This window comes from Polypterus senegalus, chromosome 12 (genome assembly GCF_016835505.1).
Source record: "Polypterus senegalus isolate Bchr_013 chromosome 12, ASM1683550v1, whole genome shotgun sequence".
In the NCBI taxonomy this organism is placed as follows: domain Eukaryota; kingdom Metazoa; phylum Chordata; class Cladistia; order Polypteriformes; family Polypteridae; genus Polypterus; species Polypterus senegalus.
The window spans coordinates 77,590,363-77,604,720 of NC_053165.1; the positions used below are offsets into that span (position 1 = coordinate 77,590,363).

Here is a 14,358-nt window from a genome sequence, read left to right on the forward strand (position 1 = left end):
AGGAAACAAGTCCACCTTGGCCAAGGGGACACTCCTTATAGAGCCTGATGGCTCAGGGGAGAAGCAGCTTCACATGGTGCTCCTTGGAGCAACTCGGTGGTCTCAGTCTGTTATTGGAGGTGCTCCGATTTCAGGAGGTGAGACTCCTTGTCCAGGATAGTAAACAGCTTGCAGAGTGACCGTCTGTTCCACCCCTTCCACTGACTCCTACGACTGAAGCAGCCCTTTTTTCATTTTGTTTCGTCTTCAGCATCACCTGCACTAATGCCATTTCCACAGCACACTATTGCATAGAAGACAGCCCTGGCCACTGCAGCCTGACAGAAATCATCTAAGAGTGGCCTGAATACACCAAATGACCTCAGCCTTCCTGGGAAATCGAGGTGACTCTGACCCTTCTTGTATACAGATGGCCTCTATGTCGGTGCCCCACTTAAGCCTGTCGAGGTATCTATATGTCCTCGCCACCTCCACATCTTCACCATCTATGAGAACCGGGGGCAGAGTGGGCTTGACCCTTCTGAAATCTGTGATTATCTCATTTGTCTTACTGATCTTGAGCTGCAGGTGGTTTAAATTTACACCATTCAATAAAGTCCTTCATTAGTGCCCTGTATTCAGTCTCTTGCCCTCCACTGTGGCTGTGCCATCGTTGATGACCTGGGTCAGTATTGTCTCTGAAGCCTGCGGTGTTTGGTGTACACCGAGCAGTAGCCAGCCCAGTGGAACTCCTACGCTTCTCATGACCGTGTCTGATACAGAGTTAGTTCTTGATCCATACAAACTGTGGTCTACTCATTAGGTAGGTCATTATTCAGGACACTGTGGTAGCCACACAAACCCACACTGGCTGGAGCTTCTCCCCCAGCAGTTTGTACTGCATGGTGTTGAATGCACTCGAGAAGTCAAAAATCGAGATCCTCACCCTGTTATGCTGATTTGTCCAGATGGCAGTAGGCTTCATTCAGCAGTAAGATGACAACATTGCCCAGCTCTCTGTGGCCCTGATTGGCAAAGGGGCTCCAGTGTTGCTGTGTTCAGAGTTTGCAAGTGAGGCAATATTAGCCTTTCCAGGGTCTTCATAGGGTGTGAGGTCATATCTGATGGATATTCAAGAATTTTGGCAGCACCATCTTGGGAACTGGGACCATAAAATCTGTTTTCCATACTGCTGGAACCCTCTGTAGGATCCGAGTCGTATCGGAGATCTGCTGACAAACTACACACAGGTGCCTGGCACATTCTTTCAGTATCTTTGGGTTTAACGCCATAGGTTCTTGCGGCTTTGCCTTGCCTAAGTTTCCGTTGTTTGTTCTTTAAGGGCATCATTGAGTAATAAGAGGAAGTCAAATCTGCAGTCTTGTGGCTTCTTGCGTCTTTCCTTAAGCCCCTTGGCCCCTCTGAGTGCCCATGACTGTAACTGGCACTGGCATGGCGTGCTCAGCTTCTCAGTGCTCCCATGCTGGTCTGCTTTCATTTCTTTTCATTCACACTATAAATTAAACTGAACCAGAGAGCTAGAAGTGCTAATTGACTCCTCTTGTATGATAATGGAGTCGCTCAGAGCTGTTATTGACAAGCCCTGTCCTCGCAGCTTTCCCTGCAGATTAACATGCCCAACGCTCCATACTAAAATCCACAGGGGCTTACAGGAGCTTAATGCAGAGAGTTTTGGGAAAACCATGAGCTGCACGCAACTGTTTACCCACTCCAAGCAACTGGCAGGGTGTGGGCACTGCCAGCCCTGGAACCTGTTCTGCCCTTGGGAATGGTACAGACAGTGAAAGGTGCTGTAGAAAATAGAGAGTGACTGATTAAGGTGCCACCTTGAATGTTGGCATCTGAATGGAGAGCAGACAAAACTCACAATCAATTCATCTACCTTTGTATGGTATCTGTCTATACTGCCTGTTATACAGTCTGTTATATAATGTTCTTCATATCTGTCTGTCCCTGTTATTATATAGCGCCTTTCAAATCTCTATATTTGTTTATTGAGTGCCTGGTGGTCTACATGGTGGATTTATTTTCCTTGTGTATTGTGGTAAACCTAAACGCAGCCCTCAGTATAAAAACCCCAGATTCAGGTGCCCAAACCTCAGGGTCTTCTCTTGCCTGGCATCTTCTTCTGGATTCTGTCCCCTGATGGCACAGTGAATTTGGCATTGGCATTAACTAGCTGTTCTCGAGCCTTTCTGAAGTGACAGAGCAGGGTGATACACCAAAACAGTGACGTGTTCCCGGTCCATCAGTGGGCCCCAGCATGATGGTTTTCATGGTAGGAGGTCACTCTGCTCTCCTCAGACTGTACAAGTCAAGTTAAAGAAGGCTGAGGAAGTTTCCGGATACCGAGAGGACATTAATGAGGACACAAGTCTGTCTGCCCAGAACCTCGGGGGGTCCCACACTCACCGGCCACATCTCCTTCATTGTACTGAAATGCTGCTACGTGGTGGCCTCTCTTATCTGTGCAGTTCTGCTCGTGAAGCTCGGCCTGCACACTTCAGACTTTGGGTGACTTTGGGCACTTTGAAGGTTTATGCCCAGTGAGCGAGTGTGGCCAACAGAAAAGGAACTGCAAGCGAACAACAGAGTATGAAGTGACCCCAAAAAGGTGGTCTAAATGTGATTCAGGAAGACTTGAGTGGTTAATCCTTGTTTGTGTCATCTGGAGGTCTGCAGCAGCTGCTCACTGGGTGAAGGGTCACAGGAATTTAAGGGTGTTCTTGCTCAAGTGGACCCCATTCAGGGGGTCAGTGTTCGGACAGCACTCCTGATTTGTGGTGTTGACGGCATTCTTATTTAGGTAGCTCCTCATTGTGACTCATCACTTGAAGGCGTTCTTCACATTTGCATGTTGACCGTTCCAGGGTGACAACTCTTGACGGGCTCAGCCTCACTTGTGGCTCAACGTCACACTTGCTCATCAAGGGGCCTTGCCAAACTTCTGCTTTTCCTTCCTGATCTGAAGGCAGTCAGAGGCGAGAGATGTCGTCTACTTTGTCTGACCTGGAGGCTGAGCTGCTGTGCTCCATCTGCCTAGACGTGTACCACGAGCCGGTGCTGCTGGGCTGTGGGCACAACTTCTGTTATGAGTGCTTGAGCCGACTGTGGGACAGCCACACCAATGGGAAAAGCTTCTCCTGCCCAGAGTGCCGGGCTGAGTACCAGGAGCGGCCTGCCCCTCAGAGGAACCTGAAGCTGTCCAGTATCATCGAGCGCTACCGGGCTAACCGGACCCCACATCATTGCTCAGATGGCTGCCCACACCATGGCCAGCCCTGGAAATACTACAGTCGACAGAAGAGCTGCTGTCTCTGTGAGTCGTGCTTGATGGAGGGCGGCCATAAAGCGGGTCCTGGCCTGCAGCTCCTGGACGAGGCCCTGGCGAGAAGGAAAGCCGCCCTGCAGGAAGAAACGGCCAGGCTGAGACGGTCGCTGGCGGCACTGAGCAGCTCGCTGGACTGGCTGCAGGAAGCACAGGCCAAGCTGCAAGCGGACAGGAGCCGACTGCGGGCGCAAGTGCTGGGGCTCTTCACCGACATCAGGAACTTGGTGGCAGAGGAAGAGAAGAGTGTGCTGGCTGCCATCGACAGAGAGGAGCGTCTGGAGGTAGCCAGGCTGGAGGAGCGCGTGCAGGACCTGGTGGGGAAGCAGCGGGCGGTGAGCAAAGCCCTCCAGAAAGCGGTCTCAGCTGCCACTCTCACGCTTGATGAGGACGCACCCACTGTCATGGGGGCACTCCAGACGGCTTTGGAGCAGCTGTTGGCAGCCGATGTGCGTGTTAACCCCTGCACGGTGCACCGGAGGGAACTGGACAGGGGTGCCATCAGCCAGACGGGCAAGGAGGTGACCAGTTTTATGAGACGTCTGGGCCAGAGCATCACCAGCTGCAGCAGCACCGGGCACAAGCAGCACATCTTGGTGCAGATGGTACCAGCATCCCCGACTTTGGAGCGAAACCCTAGAGCAGAACCGAATCACCTCCAGCCAGCCCAGCTCACCCTGGATGTCAATACTGCCCACCGCAATCTCCTCCTTTCCAGGGACTTGCAGGCCGCTGAGTGGACAGAAAAGTGCCAGCCTCACCCGCCGCGCCCGGAGCGCTTCAAACTGCAGCCACAGGTACTGTGCACCCAGGGATTCACCACAGGCAGCCACTTTTGGGATGTGGAGCTGATGGGCACCAAGAGATGGGAGGTGGGTGCCACCTGTAAGGGGCCTGGAAACACATGGGTGGACTCATGCATATCCTGGGTGCTGCGCTGGGATGGTCGACAACTGCAGGCTTTCCAGGGCAGTACACGCTACTCGTGCCATGCCCCGAGTCAAGCCATGACAGCACCCTTCAAGCTGAGGGTGCGTCTGGAATGTGAGCGCAAGACCATCTCCTTCTATGAAATTGGTGGCGAGGCTGGGCAGTGGGAGAAGGATGGGCAGCTGCTGCATGTGTTCAACATCAGAATATGTGGCCCGGTGCACCCCGGCTTCTATTTGGACCATGCCAGTATCAGACTTCTATGAAGTGAGGGGCTTCTTGAGATTCGCTACCCGTCAGAACCTGCTGCCAAGTTTCAGGGAGAACAGGCACCAGTGTGCCAAACATCGGTGCCCGCAGAAGACCGGCAGAAAGAATTCACATGTGGAAATGCCCTCCGGTGATGAATGCTTGCACAAGATTCAGTAGCTGTTGGGCTGCCCTGTGTGTTGGCCATGCCTCCCATAATTGCTAGAGTGGTGAGCGGTGTCATGTGACACCTTAAGGACTGATGCTACACAGGAATTAATGGATCATAGGTCATAGGTCACCCACAAGACTGGGGCAGCCTTAACCCGCCTCCTGACGCCACAGTGCTACGGTCAAAGCTGCAGTACAGGCTGTGGTCACTAGGGGCAGCACTGGACAAAGACTACAACCCTGCCACCAGACCTAGTAGATTAGAGTGGCCGCACTGGGATACTCGGTGAGCTCACGGACTGAACTTTGGAAGTCACTGGGTGAGTGGAGTCACCCTCCAGAGCCTGCGAGAGGCGGCTACGACCAGTTGGTGGGGAGGGGGGCAACTGGTCTGTCTGGTTAGCACCTTTGGTTGGTCTCCACTGGCTGGGAATTCTTCTGGAAGAGCTGAAACTGGAGCTGGGAACAGGGAAAGTCTGGGCTGAACCCGCATGGCCCTCTGCGACCCTGACCCTCACAAGGAGAAGCAGATTGAGAAGATGAGATGGTCATAAATAAAATATCCCCAAGTGTATGTGACATGTCATCTCTTGGGGTTCCTACTGAGACCTGCCCTGGTAAATATACATGTCTGCTTTCACATACCATCTAAAAATCCAAATGATACCGGGGGCTTTGCACCCCCAGTCACAGGTGTCAGTGACTGGAATATGCCACCAGAAAGCTGAATGTGCCAGTCTGACCGTCATGTTAAACAGACTGCCATATTAGAAGTGTCTCATATAATCAGCTAAGAATGCTATCTGTGCCCAAGGGGTAGCATCTTAAATATTTAACCAGGGTGCCATCACACCCCAAGTGCTAATATTTTGCTAAACACTCACCATCATTCCATTCCTGTCATCTTATAAACAGAGTATGGTGCAGTTTTATGTTTGGTCAAAAGGGAATGGAATCTCGTAAGAATGCCACTGTGCAGAATATGGTGCCAGCTGTGCCATAGCTTTGACTTGTGTGCTTAGCAAGTTGTTTGCTTGGCTGAACGCCGTGAGCACAATGGGGCTCGTTTATGTGTGTGTGTGTCCCATTAAGCCCACCACAGTGCCCTTTACTGGACTGTCAGTGTTAAAGTCTGATATGCGCATGCCACACAACAAGATGCCAGCTGTGCCATAACGGTAGTGTCAACATGTAGCAGGCCAGGGCACCTGTAGAAAGATATTAAAATGGGTTGCATCTGTTTATTATTGAGTGCCTTTCACCTAACTATGGATCTGTTATATAGCGCCTTTCAAGTCTGCCTAGTTTGGATATAAAGACATCAAAATCAGCACATCTGTCATGTTGTGACTTCCAAAAGTATCCGTCAGCTTTATGAGGTTCCTTAACGTATATATTATATAGTGCCATTCATACCTGTCCATGTGTTTTATAAGGTTCCAGTCTGTCAGTGAAATATAGTAATATAGTCCTATATAGTGCCTTTAAATGCTCTGTATTGTGTCTAGGTGTTTATTTGTTGTATAGCGCCTTTCCTATTGATCAGTGTGTTATGCAGTGCCTTTAAAAATCGATGGAATCACTTTAGATTAGCTGTTCCTAATACGCTGTACTTGCCATGTGTAATTAGACACTAATTAGGTGTTATTACCTTGTAATTACTGTGTAATAAGGGGTAATGCTATAATTAAGTACTCAATTGTAATTGTTTTACACAAATCTGTATATATGCCTTTAAAATAAAGCTATCTTTTATTTATTGTCCCCATTGTGTTATGTCATTTTTATTTATTTCCTTGTTCCTGTTTTGTTATGCCTTTCCCATATATGACCTATCAGGTGACCTATTCTTATTATACTGTATAGTGCCTTTAAAGTCTCGCTAGCTTTTATATAGTGTCTTCAAAATCTGTTTATAAACGGAATAGTTCCAGTCCTCCATCTATCTATCAATCAGTCGCTAGCTAACTATTGTATAGCGCCTTTCACCTGTCTGTCTAGCTATTGTGTTTTGCTGATTATTTGATGGTGCTTTTCCTCTCTGTGTATTTCTCTATCTTTTACATATTTCCTTTGCTACCTATTTATATTTTATATAGTGCCTTTCTATCGATCTATTCAATATCTGTGCACGTTCAGAGGGTGGTGGGCACATCCGGCAATGAAAGGCTGTAGGCTTCAAAACAAAATGAACAACATGGAGGTTGAGCTCTTTCTTCACTCTGCTGGTCTGAAGACAAAAAATAAAGAAGAGTGAAAACCGAAGACGCACACACATACACACACACACACACGCACACACACTAGCACCAAGTAACGACAGAAGGGGTGAGAAGTCAGGCGGCCCAGCGCAGAAGGTGGGAGTGACATGGCGGCGTCGCTGTCTTCCAAAAGACCAGCCTCAGTTAGTGAAATGAGTGAGCACAGCGTCACGAAACGTGGACATCTGGGGATGTGGAGCCAATGCAGGCCAACCGGCCCGTGAAGGACAATCTGTTAGAAGACAGCGAGTTCAGGTTATTAACAGCCACCTGATGTGTGACCCCCACTGTCTCCTGCCTAAATGGCCCATTTAGTTTCAGCAGAGCTGCACCTGTAACTAAACCCCCCTGGGCGAGAGAGACCCTGCAAACACAAAGCTGGCAGTGCTTCCTTCCATTATTGGTTTCACAAGTTCAGACTGGGTGGTTAGAGGCAGACCCTCACTAGGAGGTCTCCGGCATGGCTTCAAGTGGACTGTTTACTGTGATGTGCTCTTCTAAGCCGTGGAATCCTCCAGAAGCAGTGGATCAAATGTAAATCAGCCCAGTTGATGACCGGCTGGAGCCATCGAGTCCTCCCAGAGAGGCGATTGGCTTCAGGATGTGGGAATATCGACAAATTAGCTGACATTTGCAGACAGTTCTGTTCACTTGAGAATGTGGCTTACATGGTGCAAATAAAAATGGAACAGGCTTGATTTCATTGCTTTGGATTTTGGGAGCGAGTGTCAGTCATCAAGATCGTCAGAGACGGCTGGTGGCTTTCTCTGTCCGCTAACTCTGCTCACTTGAGTAATCCTTCCTGTCCCCTGTGCCCTGAACGCTGTTGAGACTTTGATTTGTGTGAAAAATAAGGAAGCCTGTCAACATTCGGCAAGGAGGAAAAGAAGACCTGGAAGTTTCACTTTCTCTGCCATTGGGTTAATTGGGTTTCATGCTATACATGCTATGGTCCTTAGAGGGCGCTCAAATACATCCTTCCTCAATGCACTTCTCCTCCATTGAAAGTCCTCAGGTTTGGTCTTGGAGGGCAGCAGTGGCTGTGGGTTTTTGTTCCAACACAGTGGCTTAGTTAGAAGCCAGTTATTACCAGTAACAGAATTTATTTAATGGGATGGCGAGTTAGAGTTTTTATTCTGGCACATCAGGTCATTCTTACTCTGCAGATATTTCTGTTCTGATGAGATCATCTGAAAGATTTGTAGTCTGAAATGGATTATTCATTCTCAGCTATTTGTAGGGTCATTGCTATCCAGTGTATAGAATACTCATTGATAGATGGATGTGAAAGATTACAGTATTGGGTCACTGGCTGTACTACCTAAGGTGTGGGTGTGATGAAGTTTGATCTCAGCTTATCGTTTGCAGTGCACCACCTGTTGGAATGTAATTCAATATATGTAGTAATAAAATCCATTGAATGTATTGTTCCAACAGATGACATATCCCAAATATTTGAAGTAATAAAAAGTATTCCTGCAAATGGAATGACAATTGCAAAGCGTTTTGTGACGGGCCATCTTCTGGAATAACGGAGACATAGCAACCAGACAGACACACAGACATATCCTTTTATTAAGGTGCTTTATTGTCCAGTGTACCAAATACAGAGAGATTCTCCATGATGCTTAGATATTAAAGGTGTTATGTAATAGAGCGAGCAAGAGAGACAGACATGTGTGAAAGGTACTCCAAAAGAGGGTCATAATTGTCATGAGCACAGAGAACACGGACAAGCACTTGAATGAATTTTGTATCAATCTGTCTCTTTGACTGGTGACAGAGTGATGACGCATTACCATATTGATTAGCTTATGTAAATAAGAATTTCACTGTACTCTGTAAGCCAGACAATACTGAAACTCTAAAACCATTTTATAGCGCCTTTCACATATGTGTCTATATAATATAACACCTTTTACATCTCTTCATCACCAGTCATAACCCGGAGAACGGCGACATGTTGAATGTTACTTAACACGGGCAATTAAGAATTTCACTGTACGCTGCAAACGGGGCAACATTGACCCAATAAAGCTGTTTGATAGTGCCTTTCACTTCTGTCTATCCCTGCATTATATAGCACCTTTATGTCACTAATCATGGCACCAGACAGGCACTGTGTTGTGGGTAAATTCGCCCTCCACGTGAGAGTGCCGCCGTACTTTCTGTATCCGTGAGGAGGAGGAACCCCGATTAACCGGTCTGAGAATGTGCTTCCGTTGCGCTATTCAAAGTTTGATCGTCAGAGGGCGCTGTATGCTTTCTTCCTCAAGGTGTCCGTACTCCATGCAAATTTATTAATTTATTCACTTTTGTATTTGCTTCTTTAGTAATGAAGGGTTTGCTGGCTGTTATTGCTACAGATTTCAAGAGTGGATATTTAGGCATGTTCTGGAAATGATGAGTAACTGTTTTAAATATATATATATTATTCCAAAACGCACCCCTATAATGGGGATGCACGGTGGCGCAGTGGTAGCGCTGCAGCCTCGCAGTAAGGAGATCTGGGTTCGCTTCCTAACTGTGATTCTAAATTGTCCCAAGTGTGTGTGTGTGTGTGTGCGCGCCCTGCGGTGGGCTGGCCCGGGGTTTGCTCCTGCCTGTGACCCTGTGTTGGCTGGGATTGGCTCCAGCAGACCCCCGTGACCCTGTGTTAGAATATAGCGGGTTGGAGAATGACTGAATGAAGGGTTAACAGAGGTGGGTAGTTAGTACGAGCGGAAGAGCAGCCCGTCCCTTTAAAACAGCTGCGGTATTCAGCGATTTGCCAGACCTGCTTACTCCACCGCGGGGGCGCGGGAGGCCAGAGCTCATCAGAAAGCTTCGCATACACAGCAGGAACCGATGGATAGCGCGCCACCCGCAAAAATTCAGAGTTGAGGGCCGAAAACCACCTGAAGTGTACGGGTGCTGCTTTGGAGAAACTGGTAGACAGGATGGGTGATCTCCTTTGGGACGAATGGCCAGTTCTTGTTGAAACGTGTTCTGTAATGTGAACCCTTTATGCGCGGGACTGTCAGACACATGCGCTTATCCGGCTTTAAGCAATTAGAGTACATCAGGAACTAACCGGAACCACGCACGTTCAATTCAGACGCCGCAGAAGCCGGGCAGCACGCTCGCTGCCCAGTTCAGATCCCGGGAGATGCCTTTTCCTAATCTACACACGCGCGTGTTCTTTTATTTCCAAGTCAAGTGTGCGAGTTAAACGCACCCTTCCTGTATAATCAAATACACTACCAGTTAACTCATATGACATCTTCTCTAAAACGGTGATTTCATTATAATTGCATTTGTGTGATTAAAAGTTACCGAAACGTTGTCCTTTACAAAGACCGCAAGCAACGAAATATTCTTTCTTTTTTCAATATACTTAGATAAATGATTTTCATAAAACTTTGAATTGCTGTCACATATGATAGTGTTTTAAATTATGTATTATTATTATTATTATTATAATGTTTGGTATGAAACATCCTTAATGTGAACTTTTTTTAATTAGGCTTTATGTGATTTTAGTCAACTTTTTATTCTTTACTTTTGTTTTGAATTACGCAATATTATTATTATTAAAAACAAACTGTCATACAGTAGACACCCCAATTTTTAAGGATTGTGAAAGTCGCTTCTGGGATCGCTCCGGGATTTAGAGGTCACGAACTTTAAGCCTCATTATTTTCACATTAGCCCCGCCCCTGTCAAGACGAGCTGGACTGTATTGTCATCTGTGGGGGTTTTCTCGTATTGGTGGGTCAGGGAGCGTGGAATCAAACAGAAAAAAACTGACGTGATTTCAAAGCGTTCTGAAGAAATTCTTACGAGCATTAAAGTGACAAGAAAGAGATCAATTAAAGGTATAAACGACTCACCGATTGGGAAACTGGTTGGAACAAGAGCCTGTAGCCAAAAGGGGGTCCCAAAACTGAACCTGAGACCACCCATTGTGCCAGTGTGAGAATCGTGAAATTCCAAATGTGCTTCTTTTCCACTAGAAGTCATAAGCACATTGGAGAAGTGTGAGGTTTGATACCCACTCAACTAACACCTGAATCCATCTGCTGCGTGGGGTCTGAACCTCAACTCGGGTCCATCAGGCACCATCTGCGATCACTGCATGCGCCACTTCATTTGAAGACTTCAGTAAATAGCTGTGGTATTCAAAACGTTTCAATATCGATACGATTTTTGTTTGTTTGTTTAAACGCAAACAAACCGTTTTTCATTAAAACAAAAGAACTTGTGAAAGTGTTAAGAACCAGCAGCGCTGACCCGAATCCATCGATGGAGCCCTCTTCAAAAACCGATACGCAGTTCGTTGTTATCACACCTCATCCTGATTTAATTTGGATTAATTTGTCATTAGCATATCTGGAGTCTCTCAGATAACCCCACGTCACTTTTAATCTATCAGCATTTTAAAAAATCTTTATCTGTATTCATTATAATCCATGGGCAGCACGGTGGCGCAGTGGTAGCTTCTGCCTCGCAGTTAGGAGACCCAGGTTCGATTCCCGGGTCCTCCCTGCCTGGAGTTTGCAAGTTCTCCCCGTGTCTGCGTGGGTTTCCTCCCACAGTCCAAAGACATGCAGGTTAGGTGGATTAGCGATTTTAAAATTGTCCCTAGTGTGTGCTTGGTGTTTGTGTGTGTCCTGCGGTGGGATTGGTTCCTGCCTTGTGCCCAGTGTTGGCTGGGATTGGCTCCAGCAGACCCCCTTGACCCTGTGTTCGGATTCAGCGGGATGGAAAATGGATGTATGGATTATAATCCATTTATCATTGGCGTTTTAATTTATTTCTCATGCAGTATTCTTTTTCTTCCTCGTTATCATTTCTGTTTTATGACAGAGAATATTTCATCATCATTCCACCAGCTCATTTCCTTATCATGGTGACTTCCATCATGCAGATCGCTGCCAACTCTTAGCACTTGCACGAACGGCGACCCGGCTGAGGCGACAGGCCCCTCCGCTCCGCTCCGCTCCGTTCGGGTGCCTTGCCGAAACCAAACGACGAGAGCCGAGTCTCGCGTCACGTGATTCGCTCGTCTTCTCCACCAAGCACGCGCCCCCATTGCGAGTTTGCGCGAACTGGCGTCCCGCCTTCTGCGCTGTGAGGAGGACCCGAGCGCGAATTGGCCGAGGCGGGAGTGCGTCACAGCGGCAGGTGTAGCTGGGAGATGGTGTTCCTTCGTAAGTTAGCGGAGAGCAATTGGGAGTTTCCTGCGTACGTACTGTTGACAGGAGGTGTCAGGAGCGGACGGCCAGGTGAGAGTTAATGCTGTGGGAAGGCTTGCGTGGAGGGAAGGTAGAGTTGTGCGAGCACACTCACTTTGACCGCTGCGACCCAGGATGAGCGGGGAAGGGCATCGGTCGGCCCGGCAGCAGCGGTCACCGGTGAGCCGGCTTTCCCCTCTGTCGGGTGGCTAGGCGGTTATTCAGATGCGTGTTTCCGAGCCGCTCGGGTTTCTGCTGAGGACGTCGCCGGTGGCTTCGCGAATGAACACGACCTTCAGTCGGGTGGTTGGCTACTCGGGCGAATGAGGCGCTGCTGACAGGGGAGAGCATCCCATCCCCCTCGAGAGCGGTCGGTCGACTAGCCCTCCGAGGCTCCGGAGGACAGAATGCGCGTCTTTAAAGGTGCTGTGCTCCGTCCTAGTGAGGCAGGAGGTAGTTGGGCTTGTGTGCCAGTCATGTATCTGTTCACCGTGGGCTCAGTCTGGGTCGTAGTACCCGGCACAATAGTCTGTCCCAGTCCTTCATGCCGCATTCTGTATTGTAGAAGATTTGAACGCATTTTAGCCAGGAACGTGTTGCTATTGCAGACAGAATCTTAGGGTCCAAATTGGTAAAAAGAGAAAAATGCGTGCAGAAAAGGAAGAACGCAAAAGAACAGTTAACTAAGGCTGCTGGCATCAGGCTCGACTTGGGGTTGGAATCGTGGCCAGGTTTGTGCATCTCCGTTTGAATAAAATTGATTATGACAATGAGTACATATGTACCGTCCACAGCAGGGTATACAAATAATAATAATACTAAAAACGTAAATTCTGCACAGGATTAGTGCCCTTTCTACAGCTGGTTCTACAGCCAGACTAGCCTGTGGCTCCCCGTAGCCCTTTGGACTGATCCCGTTTAAGAACGCTGTTATGTTGGCCTTGCTGTATTGTAATTATGAGCACAGCACGTACCATTGCTGCCTCTCCTGAATGGGCTTCCTTCTTTTTTTACGTGTGCTTTTTTTCTGTTGGCTTCTTCCCATACTCTAAACGCATAAGGTGCTCCCAGTTGTCAGCAGTATGAGTGTGCCATGTGGTAGACTGGCATCCCAACCTCTGCCTGTTTCTGCTGGGCAGGTTTAAGATTTTACAGATGGATGTGCATGTAATACAGAAGCGGGGCTGAACATCATTTCTAATATGAGCAGCGTGTTTGTGTTTCTCAGAACATGAGCCATATGAGCAAGTACCAATAGCAGAGCTAGTTGTACTCGGGTTGGAGTGTCACGTCGACGTTACCTCAGCTACCAGTCCTTGTAGCAGTAATATGGGCCTATGTACGGAGTTCACTGAAATTCTTACTTACACGTCCAGCCAGCATGCAACACACCTCTGGTGCCATGACAGACAAGAAAACACAGGTCTGCTTTCCTGTTGTAAAGTATCATAAGGACAATATTTATTATATAGAACATTTTCATACAAATGATGTAGCTAAAAGATATTGCCTTAACATTTATCTGTCTGTGTTACTATTGCAGCAAGTCAATTTTCCTCCAGGGTCATTAAAGTGCTATCTGTTATTTAGCATATTTCATTTCTATGTATTTGTCTTAGGACCATTCTCTTATAATAGATAATTATTTTGTAGTGTAGTGCCTTAAATATCATTTACGTCTGTCTCATATAGCACCTTTTTATGTCTGTCTGTTGTACATAGTTGCCGTATTAATATTGTCTGGTTGTGCAGTTAAATTCTTCCTTGCGTGTCTGACCAACATGCATCATGTCGCCACTCTGTCAGCTGCATCACTGAAGTACAGAAGTTCAGTTTAATTTATATGAGACACCAGTCCTCTTGCATGGTGTTCTTCTTACTCCTCTTTGTTTGCTCCTGTTGCCTGAAGCCTTGTGGAAAGTCTGACTCTGTTTTTACATGTGGTAATATACTTAAGTGACGCTAATAAAAAATGACTTAAGTTTGCAGATGATGCCAGTTTCCTGAAAGCTCAGACTATCTTCTTCTTCTTTTGACTGCTCCCGTTAGGGCTTGCCACAGCAGATCATCTTCTTCCATGTCTTTCTGTCTTCTGCATCTTGTTCTGTTACCCCCATCACCTGCATCTCAGACTATAACCTGCATTATCTTTTTAAATTATGTCACAGTTTTAAGAAAATATGGAAAGTACAATATTGTTGAA

The 14,358-nt window shown here is 47.3% G+C and overlaps 2 protein-coding genes across 6 annotated transcripts in view; both read left to right on the forward strand.

Moving 5' to 3' along the window:
- Positions 1 to 2,988: 2,988 nt before the first annotated feature.
- On the forward strand, positions 2,989 to 6,392 carry LOC120541403 (E3 ubiquitin-protein ligase TRIM11-like). The gene has a single exon (XM_039773006.1). The coding sequence runs from the start codon at positions 2,989 to 2,991 to the stop codon at positions 4,522 to 4,524; it is 1,536 nt and encodes a 511-aa protein (XP_039628940.1). The 3' UTR covers positions 4,525 to 6,392.
- A 5,679-nt stretch (positions 6,393 to 12,071) lies between these two features.
- pnpla6 (patatin-like phospholipase domain containing 6) overlaps positions 12,072 to 14,358 on the forward strand; it is a 61,790-nt gene continuing 59,503 nt past the window's right edge. For 3 of the 5 annotated variants that reach the window (XM_039772461.1, XM_039772466.1, XM_039772465.1), the window contains exon 1: positions 12,072 to 12,206. The gene's annotated coding sequence lies outside the window, so the exon portion shown is untranslated. Of the gene's footprint in view, positions 12,207 to 12,249; positions 12,336 to 12,558; positions 12,579 to 14,358 lie in introns of those variants that run through there. The other 2 variants (XM_039772463.1, XM_039772464.1) reach the window with 2 other exon arrangements.